The 24068-nt window shown below is 39.7% G+C and overlaps 1 protein-coding gene across 1 annotated transcript in view; it reads right to left on the bottom strand.

Moving 5' to 3' along the window:
- Positions 1-24068, bottom strand: part of adgrb2 (adhesion G protein-coupled receptor B2) — a 126155-nt gene that overhangs the window by 75687 nt on the left and 26400 nt on the right. Inside the window, exons 2-8 of the mRNA XM_034545263.1 lie at positions 20674-20757; positions 18305-18493; positions 11230-11391; positions 3840-4004; positions 3331-3495; positions 1907-2008; positions 167-273 (exon numbers count right to left, since the gene is read on the bottom strand). Of these exons, the coding sequence (XP_034401154.1) occupies positions 167-273; positions 1907-2008; positions 3331-3495; positions 3840-4004; positions 11230-11391; positions 18305-18493; positions 20674-20757 (974 nt within the window). The remainder of the gene's footprint in view (positions 1-166; positions 274-1906; positions 2009-3330; positions 3496-3839; positions 4005-11229; positions 11392-18304; positions 18494-20673; positions 20758-24068) is intronic.

Raw genomic sequence — 24068 nt, 5'->3', positions numbered from 1 at the left:
TCACTTTCTCATAAATTCACTAATGAGACAGACAGGTTGGATGAAGGTGAGTTATGATAGAAGGTGATACTGCAATTAACTGGCTCAAGTGATGGAAGAATATACACATCTTGTTTTTTCTTCTTTCTGAAGAGAGAGTACATATTTGTGAAAAAAGGGAACTTACAGATAAATGTAAATATCTATAATCAAGTGAGACGCATCTCGCGAAGCTCGGAGGACCCCAGAAAGCAACTCCATTATTGTCCAGCATGCAACGACGACTAGCAGATCCTAGACAAAGAGAGAAGCAGAGACAAATACTTTACATGGAATTTAACACACTTAGAAAGGAAAGTGGCCTGAGAACACATACTCTACTATTACTGTTAAAATGGGCTCCAATAGCCATTGACTGATCAGGAAAACCTTTTAATGTATGATCAATGAATGTGCTGTTGTGCCTAAGTAAAATGTACATTGATGGAGAAATGGAGAAAGATTGTTGTACATATTTAAAAATATATTATTCGCAAAAACATATATATAAACATCTGGCTTATTATTCCCATGTATCCCATGCAGCATTAAGGTTTTTGGCAGCCAGCGAACTGGAAAAGGCTTCAAACATACCTCAAAAATACAATACCTGTTCCCTAGCCAAATACATATGCACTTAGTGAACTGTGGCTCTGCCTTTTAGTAATAGAGTGACATAATTAAACGGCAGTTTCATGGTTAGTTAAATTTAGTTTGTAAATTGATTTACCTTAAATGTAATGTTCTTGAAGCTTAAATGTTTTTTTGGCAAGCTACTAAATTCATGCAGGCGTGTTTTGATGTTGGAGCCCACACCATAGTTTAAAAGATGTGGAAAACATGTGTATATTACAGGTATTCTGAACCACATCTGCTCTCGGCTCACATTCTGACGAAGTAATTGTCTAAAGGAAATCAAGGGATGTTCTTGTTTTTGCTTTTGGAAGTTGAAAGGAAAAGTCTGGCAGCCAGCTGCTTGAAGAACTCCTCAATTAGCATTGCTGTGATAAGTAACACACAAATAAGTTTCGACTACTTTCAAGAATTAAGGATACCAATTATGCAAAATGATACACGAGTTGGAAATGTTATAATGACCGCCTCTGTATACCAAAGCTCAAGATAGCGATACAGTTTAGGGACAACATGGATGATCCTTACACATTAATTCAAGTATTTAAATCAATCTAGGTACATATTTAATCCAGGCGCAAAATCACATCTCATTTTCTAATCACAGAGAGAGTAATTTAGGATATCCTGATTCTAATTATATCTATTTTACAATGTGATAATATGATTTCCCAACCGACAGTGACACATTAGAAGCATTACATCAACACTTTTAATTCCTTGGAGTTGAGTATGAATTTCATTTGGCTCTTTATTGTCTTTCCTTTCTAAAGCACAGAGAGCTGACATCCATGTATGGGACTAACAAACCTCTGTTTCTCCTTTTGGAGATTGTTTTAGTTTTTTTCTCTCACTGAAGCTAGCTCAGCTCATGCTAACTACCAGGTGCTCCCCTTTATTCACGATACTAATACACGTCTTTATCTCCTGTTGAACACACTTAACGTTTGTTGGACATCTTCTATTTGTTCTTCCTGTGGGTTTTCTGTTGCTATGCCGATGCATTTCTGTAGGTTCGTTATTCCCTGTCCCTGTAGCTGTTGCTTATGCTAACTACTGAATGCCAACATACGAGTCGTTGTTGCTCATGCAGGACATTTTTTTCTTGCCTGTTAAACATTTTCTAATGCTACCTTATGACTGGTTTGTATTATTTTATGAACTGCATTGCATAATGTCACTTCTGATTTTGACTAAAGACTTGAACTATGCTAAAAGCTACCAGCTTTTGGTTAAACCATCTCATGCGACTGACCAGTGGCGTTAGTAGGACACTTGTTGTAGACAGTTTCTCCAGCTGAGGCTCTCTTCCATGACATTGAGAGAAGGTGCTCTTCTTTACATATCTCATGAGGAGCTGCAGAGGTAGGCGAGAAATACATCGAAAAGGTTTAAATGAAGCGCAGTCTAGCAGGCACACAGAAAATAGGAAAAAATCACCACGCACACACTCCTACAGACATATATAGCAGCGAGAGAAAAAAAAAAAGGGAGACAGAAAAGCACAAAAAAACAAGATTCAAATCAATGTTCTCCTGCAGCAGCTCCCAATCTTATTCCCTTGTACATTGCTCAGTGCTCTCTGTCAGTGTCACTGCCTCAGTACAGTATCTCATTCCCTCTTCATCTTACCCCCTCTCTTTATTCATCTATTTTCCCCCCTCCCTCTCTTTCATAACCCTGATGAAAAGAAAAAAGGGGGAGAGCGCTCTAAAGATATTCCGAGGGGGCAAACGAGGGTTGGCAGCGGCGATGCAGAGAGATGAAGAGGGACGCAGAGGGAAGAGAGAGGGATGCAGAGAGAGAGAGAGAGAGAGAGAGAGAGACAGAGACACGCTGAAGTAGAGAAAATATGATATGATGTTGCCCTGAAACAGGCGAGCTCCTCGTCTTGTGTAAAAGAGGATTGGGAGCTCCTCAAAACAAAGAGGTCACGGTGGAGGCTGCACTCAGAAGTTTATCATTTGTAGCCTGTCAGAGCTCAAAGCGAGCACGTACACATGTGGCTTGTACAGAACACACACGTGCATATTCACACGCGCCCACAACTTCAGTCAAGGCGTATGCTTATTAAACCCCACTGTTTCCTGCAGCTGCTCACACTCTGACATTAAACGTCTCTCCCACTAAGAGGCAGAGGAACACAGAAAGAGTGAAAGCAAGCGCAAGACAGTGAGTGCGATAAAAAACAATGTTAAAGAGGAGAGATGTAAGGACAAACGGAGTATCCTCTCAGTTGAACTGAGAGGATAGACAAGGAAAGCGCGACAAGGCGCGGACATGCAAAATCAATAACGAGGTAAAGATGGATGGGTGGGTGAATTGACAGGAAGGCAGACTAGAGGCACATAAAGAAGAAGGCAGTTCTAAAATTGCGATAGAAGCCGTTGGCTGTGGTGCGAACCACTGGGAATCACTTCCATTCTGCCTGACAAATACTGTGCATGTGCAGATTGGGCTCACACAGATACACGCACGCCTTTTCTTTCTAACAGAGACCAACTAGGAATGGCATGCAGAGAAAATCCACCCACGCAAAAAAAGGTGTTGATGTAGTTTTCAAGCAGAAATAATATGTACATAAGCATATTCTCCCTTATTTGATCAGCTCTCTCACACACACGCACACACACACACACACACAAACAAACAAACACACACATTCACTGAGTCACTGACCAGGGCACTTCTTCTCATTACAGGCCCGGACCTCCTCTCCCGAGCCATCGCAGGGGTAGCCCTGTAGTCCGGTGCCTTCACACATCCGGAAGCGACGCTGCCAACCGGAGTCACATGTCTTGCTGCAGAGACTCCAGTGGTTCCAGCTGCCCCAGTTACCTCCACCTAGAACAGGACCAAAGCACCGCCGGTAACGTTTGGGGAGAGGGGAGGAAGGGTGGGATTGAACTAGATCAGCATGTGAGGTAAAAAAAAAAACTAAAAAAATAACGGGAGTTGTTGATGAATACCACATTTAGGATACAAGGCAGCGAGAGACGCAAATTGACTCGTCAGTATTTCTTATCCTCCGTGGCCAAAATATTTGTGTTCCAAAAGTGGAACACAAATCAGAAAAAAAAGAAAAAAAAACATACAGATGCCTTTTTGATAATGCACGTTACATGTTTGCATAATGCCGTTCCAGAGCCTGCGAGTGTGAATCCGAAGCATTCATTTGTACACCTTACCACTGCAGGAAGGGTTGGTGCATTCTCTGCTCTCCTGATGGGGGCCCTTACATTCAGCCCAGCCGTGCACCGATGCACTGCAGCGTCTCTGCCTCTGCTGGGCTCCTGTGTTACACGTCACACTGCATCTCGACCACAGCCCCCACTCCAGCCACTGGCCCTCCACTGGACAGAGGGAGTGGGAGATGCAAGTGGATATGGAGAGACAGGGAAATGGATACAATTGGAGGGAAGAAGATGTTTGCGGCACACAGGGAAGTCAGGATAAATTGATAGAGGTTTATGAAGGATAGCAAAGAGGGTGTAAGGGAAAAGAAAGGGGGAAAGGGGGAAAGGGGGAAAAGACAGGACAAAGAAAGTAAGTAGGCTACAAGTGAATATAATATAAATAAATTACAGAGGCTATTTGGTTTTCCATAAATAGCAACAAACACTTTATGTTCATATGGACATTTGAAATATTTCAATATGTTATAAAACAGCTGATTGCAATTCTTTTCATGCTGTGTTTTAAAGAGTTCAAACAGAGTACAGATGCTGGATTTTCATTCAAAGAGTTATTATATAAAGGGACCAGATTTCAACTCTTGTGCAGAAATAGACAAATAAAAAAAACGCAATATCAATACAATCCAGCACTGCCTGTCAGACGATGCATGAATACCAAATAGCTGAACCGAAGCCCGACGACACGCACAGGTGTAATCAAAGCCCCCACTGTCCCCTTTAACAAGGGAGCATTGTTTGTGTAATTGAGTTGTCGAATGAAATATGCAAAATCTCCCAAAAAGGTGATAATCAAGAACAGGGAGATTAATAATTTATAATGAGTGCAGGGAAAGATTGTTGGTATGTCACCAACTTCAAAGCTGAGGAGCTCTGTCACAGAAATAACACAATGTTCTGCTGTGAAAATGCATGACAGCAGATGAAAATACGTGACAAAAAACCTGTCAGTGAGTTCTTTTATTTAAATTGTTCACATATTTTTAATATGCAAATAATTAAGTTATTTGCATATGAAAAAAAACGAAAAGAGAAACCAATTACTGACCTGTGACCATGGCTACAGGGGTACTAAATATATGGTTGCAATTTATAATTATTGCTAGTGGTGTGAAATGACTCAAATCCTGCCACATGCTAACAAAAGCACCCCTGTATCCTGAATAGCAGCTTGACAATGCCGCAGCGTTACTATTGCATTGCTACTTTAGTTAGTTGTCATCAAGGGGTGGTATCTAATTGTGTTTTACCTGTTATTTTACCATATATCATGAAAGAACCATTTTGTAAATGTTGTTTTTATTTTTATATTATCATGCTCAAGTTTATGCAACTTTAATTGCACTGAAATTGCCTGTCCTTCCTTTACTCCTGTGACCCAAACACACATTCGTAGAGGAAAACCATGTTGACTTGAGGAACCTCCTGCTTCCTTCTGTTAGCAGCAATGTCACTTATGTTGAAGAATCCGACACACGCCTCCAGTTGAGTTTTAGTTTGATTCGTCATATTTTACCAAAAGAAATGCACAAATTCTGGCCGAAGTTGAATGATGTTGGTGACAATGAATCTTATGTCCATCAACAAAATCTGTCCAAGCAGCACTTTATGAATGTTATAAAGTTAATATTGTAAACGTGTAAGCAATCAGTGGCCTATCTACACATCAAACTGTTTTTTCTTCACCATAAATCCATATTAGGTCCGATTCAATCAAGAGTCATATCAATAATCTGTGTTATTAATGCAGAATTTAATTTTTATGTGGACGACACTATTATGTAAAGCTCTGTCCCATCCATAGCTGGTGGGTTGAGGAATCTGCTTGTAATGTTGTTCATGGGAATCTTTGTGAATTGTGACCAATTGAGAGTAATGTAATGTAATTTGGAATGAGGTCTACTATAGAAACAGATGTTATTCTTTTTCTACACGGAACAATATATTCAAGTGAGGCTTCGACCAGCAATTGATTATGGAGATATTTCTTATAATGTTAGATTCAGGTTCATGCTGCGTTACGGTTCCTGGCTCTCATTTGGGTTTCTGCACACATCAGTGCCGTTTGTATGAAAAAATAATTTTATGGTGAAACTTCTAAGCGGCCATCTTGGCCAGGACTGCCTTCTAAGAGAGATTCCAAAAAATCCCAATTATTATGTCTAAATTAAGATTAAATAAGATAATATGAAAGAAATGCTCCCCTGTATACACCAGCCGGTTGCTACTTTATCTGTTTGGTGTGAACCGCTGGGGAAGTAGCTTCCAGAGGTTTTATCAGAACGGTTTTGCTAAAAACAGCTGCCCTCAGCTGCAGGTCAGATATTGACAAAAATGAGTGAAGCTTTCGGCTAAAATACAGTTAAACGCTTTACAGGGCAGTTGGGTGATATTTCCCAACAAGCAACACTATTCACACATTTCAAAGCCATAGGTTAAATTCTTAATAGTGTTGCTTTAAACTCTGATTTCAGCAAAGATTATTTCAAGTTAGATTTGTATTAAATCTATTTAATGTAACCTACAGTCATGCAAAGTTGATGTAGGTCATATTCCCGTGTATAGTAACTAATCTATTCTGGATATAAATATATTATGTATGAATCTAGCTCAGAGTTAAAGGGAAGTATTTTTGAAAATGTGTAGAATGAATTAAGTTAAGGCTATTCAACCATTTAGTAATCTAAAAGAGGAAGCATGACAAGCTTTTCATGGAACTGTTATTTTTTTTTGTCTTATAATGATATATTGAGGCACACATTCTAACCTACAGACAGGGGCTTTAAGTAGCAGACAAAGTGAAATACAGTGGAGTAAATGTATTTGTCTGGTTCTCCCAAGTGGGAAAACATTGCCAACTCTCCTTGCTAATGTGGTCAATCACGCTGTGTGCTGCTGTTACTGTTCTGGGAACAGCACTGTGTTGGGGATGACATTCACAGAATGAGCTGAGTGAGCATGACTGAGCTTGGATGTAAGCGTGAACGTGACATTTACCCCAAGTCTAATTCTGAGGATCTAAAGTGACGAGTCTTGAACATTTTCCCAACGAAGAACAAACCATCTCCTCCGCTTTCCATCGTTGTGAAAATGCTCATTTTCAATACTCGCATTTAATCATTTGAAGCTCTGCCCACATATACAAGTATTCGTTTGATGTGTTAACACATGTCTACATAAGAGACAAGATGCTGTGAAGTAAAATTAAAAAAAAAAAATATATATATATATATATATATATATATATATATATATATATATATATATATATATATATATATTGAGAGGAAGCGTCAAATTTGCACATGGGTTTAACACGGTCCTATAGAGAGTATTACACATGTAAGGTCTGAGTATATGGTTCGCAGTGAGATCAAATCACTGACATGCGCACACACACACACACACACACACAAACACACACACACCATCAAAGCTCTATTTTCTATACATGGCCGTTCCTGCCAAAACGCCTATATGCTGGTATTCATCATTTCAAAGTCCCACTGCCTTTGAACTCCCAAAAGCACGCTGGATCTGTTGTGATAGATTCATACACTCATACATAAACACATAAACCATATGAGGACACGCATACAAAGATTTCCTTAAGGCCCTTGAAGGAAGAGCCTCTCTTTTCTCCCAAACCCTCTCTTTCCATCCCTGTTCCCGAAACAGCATGGCAAAACATCCCGGAGGCCATACTTTGGATTACGACGTCTCCCTATTCCTCCCTCTTTGAGACAAAACTTTGCAGCCTCTTTGTCTGGCAATGGGGACATTTTTGTTTTATTTAAATATTAACCTTAGAAAACTCTTGCTTTGAAAAACATTAAAACAAAATATAAAGCTCAATAAATAAATATTAGTCAGTAGGGAGCGTGAGAACACAAAAAGGCATTCGCCCAGATAGGCTACAGCAGCTTTCATATATATATATATATATATATATATATATATATATATATATATATATATATATATATGTGGCAGCGGGGTGTGGCTAGGCTCAGCTGCAGAGTGGGTGGAGCGGGGGTGTGGTTCAGGGAACGGTGTCATGATGTGTAAATGAGCCTCAGCTGGGATCAATTGTGTTTTGTGTTCCATATAAGAACAGGGGTAGCTAAAGAGGAGGGAGAGCGGGTAGAGGAGGCCCGGATCGGTCGCTACCAGAAGCGTGACAAATAAATAAATAAAAACTGTTACTGCCCTCACAATTGTGTGTGTTGCCCTCTTTGGTGCCTGCCCGAGACTCGAACCTGTTACAATATATATATATATATATATATATATATATATATATATATATATATATATATATATATATATATATATATATATATATATATGTGTGTGTGTGTTGAGTGTTTAGCTCGCAGTGACGGAGCCAATTGGTAGATGCCGAGCAGAGTGAACGGGCTAGGGTGTAATGCTGCATATAATGAATATACACAGGATACCTTAGCATCAATAAATGAAAAACACTTACCCTGCGATAATTGCTCAGCCTGTGAGGGATTATATACTCTACTCTACTATACAAGCACACACTCTCACTTAAACTGAAATCAATTCAGGAAATAAAAAGGTTATTTTTCAGAAAGCAGCCACCAACTTTGTTATAAACTGTCTTGTATTTTAGTGTCTGTGCATCCATTAATGTAATTGTCTCAATGCTATGTAGAAATCATTTACATTCACAACACAGAAAGCACGTTTTTAAATGACATCACTGAAATAAATACTCCCTTCTATTGTCAATGCTTTCAAAGTAAGTGGTCTTCTAAAGGGACCCTTTAAAATGTAAATTGTGCAGTGGCAAAGCATAAGTCTCAAGTGTACTTTAAGTCTTAAAATGCCAAAGGTTTTTCCTTTGGGCTACATTTAAACTCAGCCCTATCGAATGAGTCACTGAGAATAAGGTTGTTTAGCATTTACATTTTAGTAGATGAGTTGACATCTTCAACTAGAAAGCTGCTCTGTGATAGGCTGTGGTAGTCATTGGTCAAAACCTGCCCATCTGTCTCTTGAGAGTCTGCTCTATTGAGATGTTATTGCATTCGCCGGTCGGTCCTTTCCCCTCCAATGCATCCTGATAAAGATGTTTCAGCTGGACAGTCTGAGCCAGATTGGAATAAAGTCCTCAGGTACACTTGACAAAAGAATTAGATGAGGCTGCTCCAGTGACTTATTGCTGTTCTTGACAACGTATACGTTTAGGTATAGGCCTAACAGGTAATCTCAGAGACAAAAGCTGAAGAGCTTCACTGCGGGACGGCTCAGCAATCTAAACCAAGCCAACCATGGAGGAAGCACGGAACTCTAACCAGAAGGCTTTGCCTGGTTACGACCCCTCAGGATGGCCGAGTGAAGAAAATTGGTGAAAATTCCATGGGTGACCAGAGATGAGTATGGAAGTGAGAAAAACAGTAATACGTTCCCAATATTTAAGATTAAAAGTGTTCGTGCATTATTCTAGGTTACTCCCATTACAAACATTGTCACACGTAAACATAAATTAGCTATTTGTATATTTTTTTTTGGGTGTGCTACATTAGTCACAGTTCATTAACAAAGGAAGCACATAGTGGATAACTCCTTCCTAAAATATCAGACAAACTAGAAAAAGGAGAGGAAGATAGCAAACTGTATGACAAAGACTGATAGTAAACAGCCTCGTTAGCGGCTTGGTGAGGCTGGGAGAGACTCGCATTGAGCTGCATGCTCATGTCAGCAGGCTAACATGCTCACAATGGTGATTGCTTCAGCAGGCAACTGTTTGGGATATTTACTCTCTTAGTTTAGAATGCCAACAAAGTACATATATAGTTGATGGGAAGGTCATTGATTCTTCAGGTATTTGTCCATAAACAAAAGTAGGCCTACTGGACACATTTTAATCTGATGATCAGGGGGTTGGTTGGTTGGTTCAATCCCCGCCCTAGTCGATGTGTCCTTGAGCAAGACACTTAACCCTGAATTGTTCCCTGTAGCTGTGTCTAAAGTGTATGAATGTAACATGATTGTAAGTCGCTTTGGATAAAAGCGTCAGCTAAATGACATGTATTGTATTGCATGATGGGAAATGGATAACCACGTTTTTTACAACTCATCCTGATGGGTGAGATAAATATCTTGGCAAAATGTATGTCAAAATATTTGTTAAAATAATTTAATAAAAAAATGTCACCTCATGGTGGCGCGAGAGAACAATTCAGGGGAATCAGTAACATAGCTGGGCTTCGGCCTGTAGGTCCAACATATTATGACAATGAACCTAATACTTGTTGAGACATTTCAGCCTGAGCAACTAACATTGCTAAATCTAAATAAAAACAACATGAACACATACAAAATGACTAGTGCTAAAGAGTTTGTCCATACATTACAGCAGATGAAGTCATTGAATTTAGCTGAATTTATGGCATTCGATATGGCATTTTATTAAGATGTAATTGCAGCAATGGTGTCTTACAAGTGTTGTATCTTTTAAACGGCTGTGATGTTGAAGAATGAGGATGAAGGAATCTCCGCGGACACTGATCTTCCGTTATAATAGAGTTTATTACAGAGAGGAATCACAGGTCAGGACGAGCGTCTAGATCGCTCGGAGACTTCGCAGTCCAATGGAGAGTCTGACTAGATCATGCAAGGCAGCCAGTTTTATAGAGGCGATATTGTGACAGAAACTGGGAATAACACACAGGAGCCTCTAAACCAAACACATGTGTTTCGGACCCAAGGGCGAGCACCATACATCAAAGCGTGAGATATCATACCGTCATGCAGAGGCCTCCAATCTAAGCAAAACATGTTCCAGGCACGAACGAGTATCCTATATCAAGAGTTGCCCCCTGCAGATGTGGTCACACAAAAGCCTCTTCACAGACACTCTGGACACAGGAGCAGACCCCCCCTCCAACAGGTCAAAGGGCATTCTTTTGAGGGGACACTGAGTAAAGGCACATGTGAAACGGTATGTTGGAAATCGATCTTTTAAGGCAGCTGAGAATACACATCATAAGCCATTTGTTTGCTGCCACCAATTAGTAGACACTATTGTAGTCACTGATTTGTAGTCAGCTGTCAGAAATTACCAATATCCTATGCTCAGAATTGTGGGAGTCTGAAATGAATGGTTTTCCCCACCCAACAGCTCCACATTATTACAGTGTGCATGATGTGGCATGGATGCAGCATAGTGGAAAAACACAACATATAATTGCATATGCATGTACATGTAAGAGCTTTACGAGTAACCCAGTTGTTTTGAGTTTTGATTCTTGCGATTTGGAAGAAAACAAAGAAAAATGCCATGCATGAGTAGGCGGAGAAGCAAAGAGTGAGAGACTGGGTGTGTCATGTAAATGAGGATGGTACTAACCAGGACACACTGCTATGTTGCAGAGTTTTGTCTGAATCTCAGGCCTTCCGCAAGCCACGGTACTGCTTTCGTTCACACACTTCCTGGTTCGCGTCCTGGAGCCCCGCCCACAGGTCACAGAGCACAGACTCCATAAGGACCACTCCTCCCACAGCCCATGCACTGCAAACACCCACAAACGCACAACATGGGGATGAGGAATGAGGAAGGGAGGGGTTGGAGCATCCAATCGCAGGCAAGAGGGTTAGAGAATGAGAGAAACTTGAGATATTAAATGAGTCTGAGCACATTCCTTAAAAAAACTAAACATGAATGAGATTACTTTCTGACCTCCACAAAACCATTCCAGTTCCAATGGAAAAGAAACACTGACAATGATTCTGCACTTATATGTTGCTCCATGAAATAAAATGAGGAAAGGAATGGACATTTGGCATTTGAAGTCATGCGGCCCATCACAAGGAAATTAATGTGGTTAATTTGCTTTGGAAATTATTAGAGCTTTCAGTAATTAGTGAACCAAAGTATCCAAAGACTCCATCGATTGAAAAAAACAAAATAAAGTATTACAAATTCTCCTCATCTGTCTTTCTTTTCTTTCTCGTTTCCTTTTTATTGCACATCTCACCCGAATTTAGCAACATACAACAATGAAATACATCAAAATAAAATAAACGAACAGAGGAGGACTTTGCAGATAATGAACATTTCAGCCATGTGACACTGGCAGATTGTGCCAAAAATAATTGCTTAGATAATTCGTAAATGTCTGAAAGATAAGAGGGAATAATGACAGAAAGAATACTAAAGACATGTTCAACAGGAGACTCCAAAGAAAGAAAAGATTACTGATTGGATTGTTTAATGAATGTCGAAAAAAGGGGGGGGTAAAAACAGATGGACGTGTGAGATTATAAACAGGATTGAGGAAAGACAAAAAATATTTGTGCTCATAAAGTTTTCAAGACTTTGAAACATAAAAACGCAGAGGCCAAGAAATGGAGGAGGATATTTGGAGAAAAAAAACTGAAATGTTCAGCCAGATACCAGAGGAGATTAAACTATGTTGAAAGCGATGGAAGAAAGAGAGAGGAGAGGATTTGGAGAGATGCTGGAAGAAAGATATAGAAAGCAAGATGTAGAGACGGGGAGGTACAGAGAGAAGAAGGGAGAGAAAGTTAGAGACAGCAGGATGGAGATTGCTGCTCCTGTGTTGAGCAAAGCTAAATAAATCATGGCGATAAATAATTAAGTCTACTCTGTGAAGGAAGGCTCAGAGGAGCAGGAGTAGAAGGCTCAGAGAGAAGAAGAAGACGGTGGTATTAAAAAGTCCACAGATATGGGGAGCACATAAATAGTGATATATCCTTAAATTCAGAAAACATGGTATCAGTGTGCGTCTTTAGCTTCTGTACAAAGCTGCAATATGCGGCAGAGAGCAAAAGCGAAAAGATTTGTGACGCATTTTGTTGCTCTACTGTTCATTTTAATGAAATCATCCGTCAAGTAAGCTCACTTTCTAGCTTTGCACCAGTTGTTCTTGAATTAAAACTCACAGAAGCCTTGTGTGTAAGTATTAAGTAGAGATTTACACACTACTGAATATTCATACCTGCTAACTATTAGGTGTAAGGGTGCAACGTTAACTGAACCAACTGCCAAAGATAATGTGAGCCTGCTAATACCTAATATGGTCAATATATCTTAAAAGATACTAGTATGCTGTTTAACAATTGTTTTAAATGACCTTCTCAAAAAATACAATAAACACCCTAAGTTACAACAGTTATGGTAATAACTATGACTAAATAACCAGCCGGGGTAGCATACTAGTATATATATATATATATATATATATATATATATATATATATATATATATATATGGTCCTCAACGTGAAGTATTGTTTGGGTTGATGTTTAGTTTGGGATCTGTGAGTCATACTGGAGCCAACAACAAACAACCAGTCACAATTTAATTTATTTTAAATGGACTATTTCATGGTTCAACAGACTCAGCCACAAAATAAAGATTTGTGAGTATTGAAATTGCAATTTAGTAACACCTGCTTGTAAAGTTGTGTTTGCGGAGCAGTTGCTAGAGACGTGAAAGGCAGTATTTTAATGCAGGATTTCTTCTTTTTTTACAACAACACTGTAAGATTGTAAGACATTACTTATTCATCCAAATCAAATCTCCATCTCTCAGACCCAATAGAAGTGTATCCGAAGTCTGATTGTGCAAAGCCAATCAATTAGCCTATAAAATCCCGCTTGAGGCAACTTTGGGACTACGACACATTAAAAGGAGAAATGATCAATTGGATATGGCAGGAAGGGTAAAAGCGGATAAGAAAATTAAGCAAGAAACATGATAAAAATGTCTTCAGATACTGGGATTAAGATTGTATTACACTACCTTTTGGGGACCTGGAAAATCCATACATTAATATTTCCAGTCATAAAAAAAGAAGCACATGGCAATTAACATTAACATTAACATATTGCAGCCTGTCTCTTAGTTCATCTGTGCACATTAACAGGGAGTGCATTGCATCTGGGTTGTCGTCGCAGAGGGAGGATGAAAAGAGCATGTTTACAGCAGCAAACACAGAAGAAAATTATTAAATAATAAACTGACAGACCTGTGTCTCAAAAAAATCAAGTTTATGACCTCCAGAAATTCAAATCTGTGAGATTTAGATTCAAATGATGTAGCTGAAAAATGCAATTAAGCTCTGATATGGGGGAATAAAATGCTCAGGCTCAACCTCAAACACATTCAGCAGAGCACACATTCACATCACCACAGAGAATAAGCATATGCATAATAAGGTTGTATGACTTCCAAACACGTCTTTAAAATCTATGCACTTAACTGATCTACTCACATGTAATGATGCATTATGTATAAAGATATTCACTTTTGATTATTTATTTTTAGCTTTTGCGAATGCATCGTGAAATAACATGAAACATATTGATCCTCAGCATTACCATCATTAGCGGCAATTTTCATCTGGGGTCATAGGCTGCATTATTCAAAATGATATGTAATAGGCAGTGTGTGCGTGTACACTTGTGTGTTCGCCATCTGCGTGGTTCTGCCACGAGTTTATGACTACATCCTTGAATGCACCCTCAGTCTCTTGCTTGACTGATTATTGGAAGTGAGATGTTTCAACGTTTGGCTACGCACTGACCCAGACACACTGTATTCATAATGCACCATTGTTTCATTCCATGTTTTAAATGTCACTGAATCTATGGCAAATGAGCAGTAGCTACATAGAACAAGTGGGTACTACTCCACTTTGCACGCTTTGGGGCATGAACGCCTTTCTTCAGTATATTTTCTGAAGGAAAAAAAAAAAGTTAATTTGCCGGACCAATTACTGCCTAGTTTGCTTTGTCAAGTGCCAGACCATTACGTACAATTGATTATCTGTATCACCTTGATTTAGGAGTTTTACCAAATGAAAAAAATAGAAGACAAAAAAAGTCAATTTTCACTTCATTGGTTTTCTGTCCAAGCTACTTTTCTTTGATGTTCCCGAACTCTTGCAGACAAACATATTCCTGACTCACATGTAAAAACGATGTGCCCAGAGACATATCCACCCACACTCACAACACACCAGCACTTCCAAGTCCTAACACAAATAAAATGGTAATAAGCAGAATAGAACATTCTGGCAAACCACAATTAAGTATGCGTATGTGTATGTTTGTGATTGCATTAGTACGAAACAGAATAGGATCTGCGTTAAAGAAAACCATTCAGATAAACCAATAAGTTCTGAGAATTATGGTTGAAAATCCACTCCGCCTGTGTATGTATACTACATTTTTAACCTATTGGCAAGATTATTTACATTGAGAGTGTCAGAGTAAATAGTGTTGTACAATATTGTGATTTCCGTGACTGGATTGGAAGTTTACTTTTAGTGCGAGTGTGTGTGTGTGTGTGTGTGTGTGTGTTTGTGTGTGTGCGCCTGTGTGTGTGTGTCTGTGTGTGTGTTTGTCTGTGTGTGTAGGTGTGTGTGTGCCTGCCTCTGTGTACTGTACTATATTTGTTTTTTTACCAAAATAAGGAGAATACAAAGCTTGAATCCACCAGCAAATCAAACAAACATATAGATTCTACCCCAAATTAAGTCAACGTAGTTATTAATTATTAATTTATCATTACCACATAAAGTTCCTTAACACCGTTATGTATGCTTGCTACCACCCCCTCATGTTCAGTCTATTTGAATTTGGTGTGATCCCATTCAGGCAATCCCAGGAGTGCCCCTACAGCCCTCCAGAACCACGTCAGGAAACATCAGAGAAGTGGGGGAAAATGAAATAATAAACGGAACATAACACAGCAACCAATATTCCATCAAAGGAGCGGCTGAGGATATTTATATCGACACTGAATGGAAAATGAGGCACTTAGACATACAAATCGTGTTGGCACATTTGCATAAAAACAAGATTAGCATACACACCAACCAGGAAAGAAAATGTTTCTTTCGCTTCTTGTATCTTTCTTCTTCTTTTAGGGGGCAGTTGAGAAACATAAGTAAACACAGACCGACTCCTAACTCAGATGTAAAAGCACGCAATGAAGTATACTTCATCTGAGAGAAAATGCAAATAGAAGGCATTGAATTGAATTTTAGGATATATATATAATTAAGGATCACTTAGCAATGGAGCCCTATAACACCCACAACACAATGAAAACTACATATTAATATCACAAACACACATACATCCTATGCAAAATGTACACATATAAACGCACACAATATGTGGTACACAGAGAAATTAATGAACATATTTGCTAAGGGGTGAGTCCATATAAGCACTCACAATGAGACACCACACAGGAAGGTTTAGTCTAATTTGAATGTATATACCAGTTTTTAGTTACTTATATGTGCACATATGCACAGTAAATCAGGACAAGCCTATTCAACCACATAGATGCTGCTCCCTATACAAATAAGTTCCTCATCCACTAACTCTTAAGTAACTAATGGACATAAAGGGCTTGTCCAATGATGGGGCTCTCTAAATGTAGCAGCTGAAACCCATTGACTACACCCCATGTTTGCTTTGAGTTATCTGTTCCCAGAGAAGTTATGGCCATTACTTTTAATTCTATGGTCTCTTCTTAAAGGTAATACTGTCATTATTAGAATGGCTGTGTATGCAGGACATTCATGCCATCTTTATGTGATGCACTCCCATAGGTATCACTGGGATCAGAGAGGTTAGCCTAGCGACTACCCCATTGTCTACCAACCAGAAGAGATGGCAATGCGTTATCCTCTCTTGCAGTCAAGGAACAAGGCTGTCTTTTTTTAATGTTTCTGAGCCAGGCTCGTGGTCAGGCCCCAATCATTGGCCCAGTCAGACAACCAGGACATCAGCCATCACTCATGTTGTCATCGTATTGTGCGGAAAGCTGGTGGTGTAGACAGATATCATATCTGGCTCAGACTTTTTGATTCAGGAGGATTCCTATTCCAAAAAAAGATCCACTGTGGGTTTTCTTTTTGTTTAGTGGTCAAGCTAAACATCTCAACCTAGTTTTTTTTATCCCATGCATTCATCCTTGTACCTACATTGTCCATAATGCAACTAAATCTTCAAGCCTCAAACTGCTAGCTTTAAGCTAAAATGTGGAGCAGGGTACAGAGATCTCAACCCCTGGATTTTTCTTTTTACCTCGAAAACCTGTATTGCTCATCTCGTATAGTAATAGAACTGAAAAAAAACATCTTTGCTACCTTTGCTTGTCTGCAGGTTAAATAATGCTAATATGGCATGAGGGGTTAGGAGGTTCGCTTCTTCTCGATGATTCACCTACTGCGGTTTTACCAATCAGCAGTGCATTTTTGACATCCTCTGGTTGGGGACTGAGCACAAGCGGTGTATTAGAAGAGGGACAGAGTTACAGACAGGAGAGAGTCAGTGCCAATGCAGGATTCCAGTTCAAATGCAATCAGTATGACCAATCAAACCAGAGCAAGACAGGCAGTACTTCACAATTTCGTCTCGTAAAGACTTACCCTGGCAATCAGACCAGAGCAGAACTCAACATTATTCAGGATGAGTATTGCAAAAGTTCCCTCAGTGAAGTGATCTGGCTTGATTGTGTTGTATGTTGCAGAGGAAGGAAGAACTAGGTGCTCTTCATTGTGCTCTTGCCTTTGTGTAGTGAGCATATGTGGTTGAATACATTCACCCTGAATGGCAGAGCATGTATGCGGATGACAATTGTATTTGATTGGTTGAATATATTTTGGTGCTGCCATTGCATCTAAAATGAAAAACAAAATCCTCAAAAGCAAAAGCTGTTAAAGCTATGCAGGTTTAATTTACATTGCATACATGTGTGTGTATATAGCTAAAGAAAGATAATCTAGGAAGTATGAATTTCTGTCTCCCTTTTCTGCTGCATTATGGTTAGATTATGTTTTGGCTGAACATAACTCATGTGATGTGTGTGTGTGTGCGTGTGCCGCCTACCTTCCTCAGAAGTGTCATTATTTTCATTATGCCGTTGGTCAATATTTTCTTCAGCTTTCTTATCACATGTAAATAGATAAAGTGAATGCTGCATGGGTGAGTAATGTGCTAAGCAGAGCATGAATGGTTTGAAGCTGCATTTAGTCAAATTTCCTATTTATGAAACAAAACAATACAAAACTGAGGTCACCAGCATATTCATAAATGTACTCGGTCATCACTTTTGCAACACTGCTCAACCTTTTTCTTTTCTTTTCTCAACTTTTAATCTCTTCCTGCTATCACACAACCTGGGTACAAATCCCAGCATGTCGTGTGAGTAGTAGGATGGCACTGCAGTCACCAGTCCATCACAGATTTGGAAAAAAATCAGTCAAAGCATGTTGTGGCCCCATTGCACGTTTACTACATACATGGCAAAAAGTACACTCAACACAGAATATTGAACCCTCATCATTCTTGCTGTTAGAAAACACAACTAACCATTAAGTGCCACTGAATTCAGCGAATGCTGAGAGGCTGCCATTTCAGATTGTGGTAAACGTACCTGAGCCTGTGCTCCCCGCCTCCCCCGGACAGGTAGCGGTGTTGTTGCACATGCGAGTTTCCCGCAGGGCTCCGCTGCAAAGTGTCCCGTAGGGAGAGGAAACACATGACCGCGTCCTCACTTGCCAGCCTTGCCCACATGTAAGAGAACACACACTCCACTGTGACCACTCCTCTGCCGCAGGGTCACCTGAGGAGCGAGACGGAGGTGGACAGAAACAAGGGGGATTCTCAATGATTCCAATTTCATGATGATGATGTTTCCACGAGTCAGGTAGAGCAAAACAAGGTCAAGAGAAAGGTGTTTTTAGTTGTAGCCGTAGGCGCAGATGGAACTTTAAGGTTGGTTGTTCAGCAACAAAAAAACCAAAAATCTTTAGGAAATGCAGCCTAGTGTGTACAGCGGACGCTTGTTTTAAACAAAAAAATATAGTTTTATATTGTTTTGTGTTATTGTGGTTGTATAGAATGCTGCCAGACCATCGATACATGTGTTTGCCTCCCTTTGTGTGTTGAGAGCTTTTGGCCACAATGGGAATTCTGCTTTTGGAGAGGCTAAACACGAAGAAATGTGGATTGAAGATTATTTTGTTCCATAAAAAGATATTGTGAATTTTGTGAATGACTACATATGTCTTTTGTCAATACATTTTGACTTTTGGACCGAGAATGGGGAGACAATTATGGAGACGAGCAGCACCGCCACGCTTGCTGTGCTTTTGTTTGAGAGTGACAGAGAGGGCTAAAGAAGGTGGACGGTGGACTAGGCTATTGCAAGTACTATTTCTGTAAGTTAATAATACAAATAATTATTTTAAAACCATAAAGCCTGTGAACTACTTTGTGGACCGCCAGCTCTTCTGGGCTCGTTGAGAGATGGACCCCGTGGTGTCTAATATGAACCGTAGCTATACATGCTGTGAGCAGCCTACATTAGGGACATCTTTAAGACAATGGACGCCAGCTAAGGGACGCAGTCACTAAAGAGGTCCTGTCACTCTCTCATATGATCACGAGCAGGAATCAAGTCTCGTCTTGAGTTTGCACAAACATGTTTGTTCTATTGATTCCTGTGAATCAACTGAAATACATTAAAAAAAAATCATTTTGGATGCTTGTGACACCACCGCAATATTACTAAAATAAAATAAGTCAAACAAAATTGTAAGCCATACAATTGTCAAGAGAAAAGCATGGGACTATTTGACATGATAAGAGGGCTTTGTGGTTACAATAATCAACTAGTCTTTAGCTTTATGGACTTTTTTTCCACTTCTTTTTCCACCCTAGGTTGTAGTTAAGAGTGCACACGATTATCATTTGTTGGATATATATGAGAGCTTCACTTATATTGTTCTGTGGTAGATTTTCACAGTGTATCATTTTGACACGGCTTGGCTTGTAATGCTATATCGATACCCAATATATGTTATTCCTGCATACTATACTAGTCTGGTTGATATGCTATTTGATTCAAGCTCTTCACTTAGTGTGATTAAATCGTGATTGAATATTCATATGGATGATGGCAAACAAAGGATGTTAATGTAGTGGCAGAGATTGGGTGTTCAGACATCTTTGTGTGTTTTGAGTTCTCCAGGCAGCTGAGGAGAGAGTCCCATTGTAACCTCCGAGATACGCCCTTAAAATCGAAAAACCATGTGAGAAGTCATCTTGCTTCGCTCTTTCTAAATTGTTTATTAGCGCCGTGTCCTTTGATAGAGGCGTCATCACATGGCAAAGAAGGAAATCGAATTAATTGCATGTCCGTTAATCGCATTACATCTTCATTAACATGCCGTGAGTCAGGGCTTAAGCTCATCACACATGCCTGGAGGAATGGAAGAATGGGGAGAAGGGAGGAGGGGGTGAGTGAGGTTTTGGGGTGGGGGGAGGCGGCAGAGGAGAAGGACAAGATGGAGCCAGGGGTTTCCCTCGCGGTAGGGAGTCCCTCCTCTATGCAATGGTAGTATGGAACCACGTGTGTGTTTGTGTGTGTGTGTGTTACTGTGTGATCTAGCCTTCTGTGGTTGAAGCAGCTACCATGTTATGTCATGTATGTATAAGGCCATACATGTGACATCCATCATATATTTCATGTCATGAATAATTTATGTTCTCTTTTCCAATAATTATGTAAGCTTTTAAAGTCTCACACACACACACACTCATAGGTAGACACACACATATCCACACATGTGAATGGGCAACTACAGCTGTCCTGGAGTCCAGCCATGCTTCAGAAGGTAAATGAATAATGATAATGTGAAGGAACTCTTTATTTTTAGTTACACATACGTAAACGTCAAACGTCAAGTTGGGGGACTTCTGTTCCAGGCTGTGAACTCATGCACACACCACATTACTCACCAGTTTGTGCCTGAAACACACCTGGCTGGTCAGCTGATCGAGGTCTCTGGGTTTTCACCTTCAGATCATCATCATCATATGGGTCTGAAATCGAGAAAAGATAGATATTTCTCTTTTTTCCCATACATTTTGAATTGTACAGTTACATATATGAATTCCAGTATGAAGCCAAATGTGTAAGATGTCTAGTTTGTTTATTACATGCACTTTTGCCACGGCATCCAGAAACTTGGTTTTAAAGCTGCAGTAAATAAGTCCTTATGACATCCACTTTGTACATTCTGGGGAGTCAAAAAATCACGTTTTTTTTAATACATCCAAAACACGACTCTGGAAAATAAAAATACAAACGCCTACAATTCCTTGGCTTGCTCCTTGTAACAGAATATTTAAAGAACACGCTGATACATTTCAGCACACAACGTGCAGGAACAGATAACAGAATGTGAAGTATGCAGTATAATCTCAGAAAATCAGGAGGAAGTCTATTCTGACTCTCAATGAATTGTCAATAAGAATATACATACTAAAATGCAAAGTGAATTGTGAGCAAAGTAAGTATGCTATTTTTATTTATTTTTTCGCTTGGTTATGAAACAGTACAAATATAAATAACATGGAGCTACACAGGATAAAAGCCTGTATCTGATAAACCAGAGGGCTGATCTGAAGTGGAACATCTTGAATAAATGGTGAGCATTAGTTGAAACTGAACAATTGCCTTGAGAGAGAGTACGGAGAAAGCAAAATCATGCAACATATCTAAGTCGGTTTTATCTCAATTGGTACAAACATATGGAGGCATGAGCGCAGTCTGTTCTGAATCTGTGCAAATGGATTTGTAGGCTTAGTTTCAGCGACGCAAGACTTAATCAACTCCCTCGGCATGGAAACAATCTTTGATACAGCAGGTCCTTTTCACTTGGGTACTTCTTGCCCATGGGATCCTTCGCAGTCGTTTTATTCATGCAAAGCAGATGAGACGTACAGCGTATCTAAGGTACATTATCTACATGTAATGTGCTGGTGCGTGTGCGTGTATTAGATTAGAGGGTGCAAAAGTGATTGATACTGAAATTTCCTCGCATTAGCTCCCATCAAAGGTTTGACCTGAGGAAGAACAAAAACACATGCATGCACAGCACATCCTCCCAGGCGTCCCAATACACACAAACATGAATTTATTGGAATTGTGCAAAGGGTCTGACATGATTGCTCAACGGCCATTGCAAACAGCCCTCTAATTTGGCCTTTTACAGAAATAACTCTTTTTATATCCTCAAGCTCTTGCTCTTTCACTTTTACTGTCTAACTCTCTCACCCACTTCCTTGGCTTGTCCGTTGTTCTCAAAGAGACCACTTTTGCTTAAAAGGCCAAAGGGAAATACTTGACGACACGAACAATGTCATTATTTTGTTTGTGTGCTGTCTAGATACGGTCTGCAGCTGGCTACAGCCCTGGGTACAATACATTACCAATGTGTGCATGTGACGGTTGCTAGCTTCACTTTGTTTTGAAACAAACGGAAATTAGCAAATGGTGCGGGCGGAAAGTATTTTAGTAGACAATAGGGACCATTTTACTTTGCCGCATCGCCTCATTGCTTAAGAAAAACGGAATATTGTTTAATTTAATGTGTAAATCAATATGAGAGTAGAGATGCACATACCAACAGCTCTGAGATTTAAATTTTGTATTAGTCATACTCAGGTCAGTGCACAATAAAAATGCTTAGCTGCCGGTGTTACCGTCACATCTTACACCAAATATGTTGTGCCCAGATAAAGTGATCCTAGATATTTGTGGCTTATATTTCCACAGTCTCTGGCTTTATACTTCACTCATTTTTACTGTCATCTCCACCACAACAGCATTCGTCCTCTTAAGACAGCAGAAAATGGTAAAAAAAAAAGAAATTGAGTTTAACTCAAACACAAACCCTTCACTATATTCCTTGTCCTCTCCAGCTTCTTCACTGCAATTGACATGATTGACACTTGCCAACCCAGCTGCGACTCCGTCAAGCTGTCGGGCTACCATCGAGCCCACACTGCCACTAACTGCACTCCCTGAGTAAATAGTGTCTACATTTTGGAAAAGAGAAAAAAACTATTTCAGAGAAAAGCAGAAAGAAAGGTCTAATTCATGCATCTTTTTAAATATTGACATCATACCAGCAACATTACTTAAGTTTTGATGTCTATATGTAGGACATGTCACCGACTAAATCTGAATTGTTCTTCAATACTGTTTTGCCTAATATTTGCAAGACAGTATTGTGGCAAACGCAGTGTGCTCCTGGCATTAAAGTTTTCTGGAAAACATGGTCCGAGCTGGCTGATGTTATGCTATTATTGGCCAGTCTGCGTTTGAGCAGTGGGTCAGTTTGAGGTATAGAATTATTAGTTGATCTCCTAAACCCTCCCCCAAACAGCAATTACCCATTCATTGTTTTGAAACTGTAACTGCACGCTACATGGCGCTTTAGTCTTGGTTTGATCATATATTATTATATATATATATATATATATATATCATTATTAGGTTTGTAGCAATCATGTGCATATTTAAGACCCTTTTAAAGAGTTAGCCTGTCTTTCTTTTTAAAGAAAATGCTTTAAAGAACGAAAGGTCAGCTGGGGAGAGTTTTTACACAGTTTGAAAGTTAGCATTAGCGTAAATAAACACTAACATGCTACAGCTGATACAATCTGCTGTCATCATTTCAGCAGACAAATGCCACGGCTTTGGGCTGCAATGAGATGCCTGCCGAGTTCTCTTCATCCTTTTCAAAAGCATCCCGCTGTTCTTTTTTGGTGCCACAAAGCCAGCAGCCCATGTTCTTAGAAAAACATGAGCCGCTAACCCCACTGATTCACTGAAGTGAGTTTGGTATGAGTTCACGGTCTCACTGCCTACTGAAAGGATTCGTGACTAACGTCAGTGGGAAATCAATGGTAGACAAGATACTCCGAACTTTAACAAGATGACAAAAGAAGTGCCGGTCCCGATCTGGGAGTTTCTGGATCATTTTCTGGCAGAATTGGGCCTAAATTAAGCCTTGTGTGTGGGTCTATATTTTTTGCTTCTGTGCTTCTGTGACACAGAGGTCAGTGAAGCAGGACCGAGTAATGCCTCACATAAAATGACCGATGAGGATTACATTTCTCTCCATATCTCTCTCTCTCTGTTTGTCTGTCTTTCTCTCTCTCTCGCCCACAGGTCTACGGCACAAAAGAGGTTTTAGATGGACACCAGTGCAGAGTCCTGCACAATCGAAGTTAAAGATCAATATGGATAAACCACTTGAGAGTACTGACCTTTACAAACCCCCTGATATTGTTTAATGTTGTGGAGCGCACTTTAATGGAATCATCATCGCACACTTCATCAA

Source organism: Cyclopterus lumpus, chromosome 11 (assembly GCF_009769545.1).
Source record: "Cyclopterus lumpus isolate fCycLum1 chromosome 11, fCycLum1.pri, whole genome shotgun sequence".
NCBI classification, from domain to species: domain Eukaryota; kingdom Metazoa; phylum Chordata; class Actinopteri; order Perciformes; family Cyclopteridae; genus Cyclopterus; species Cyclopterus lumpus.
This window is presented reverse-complemented; position numbering and strand designations above follow the sequence as displayed.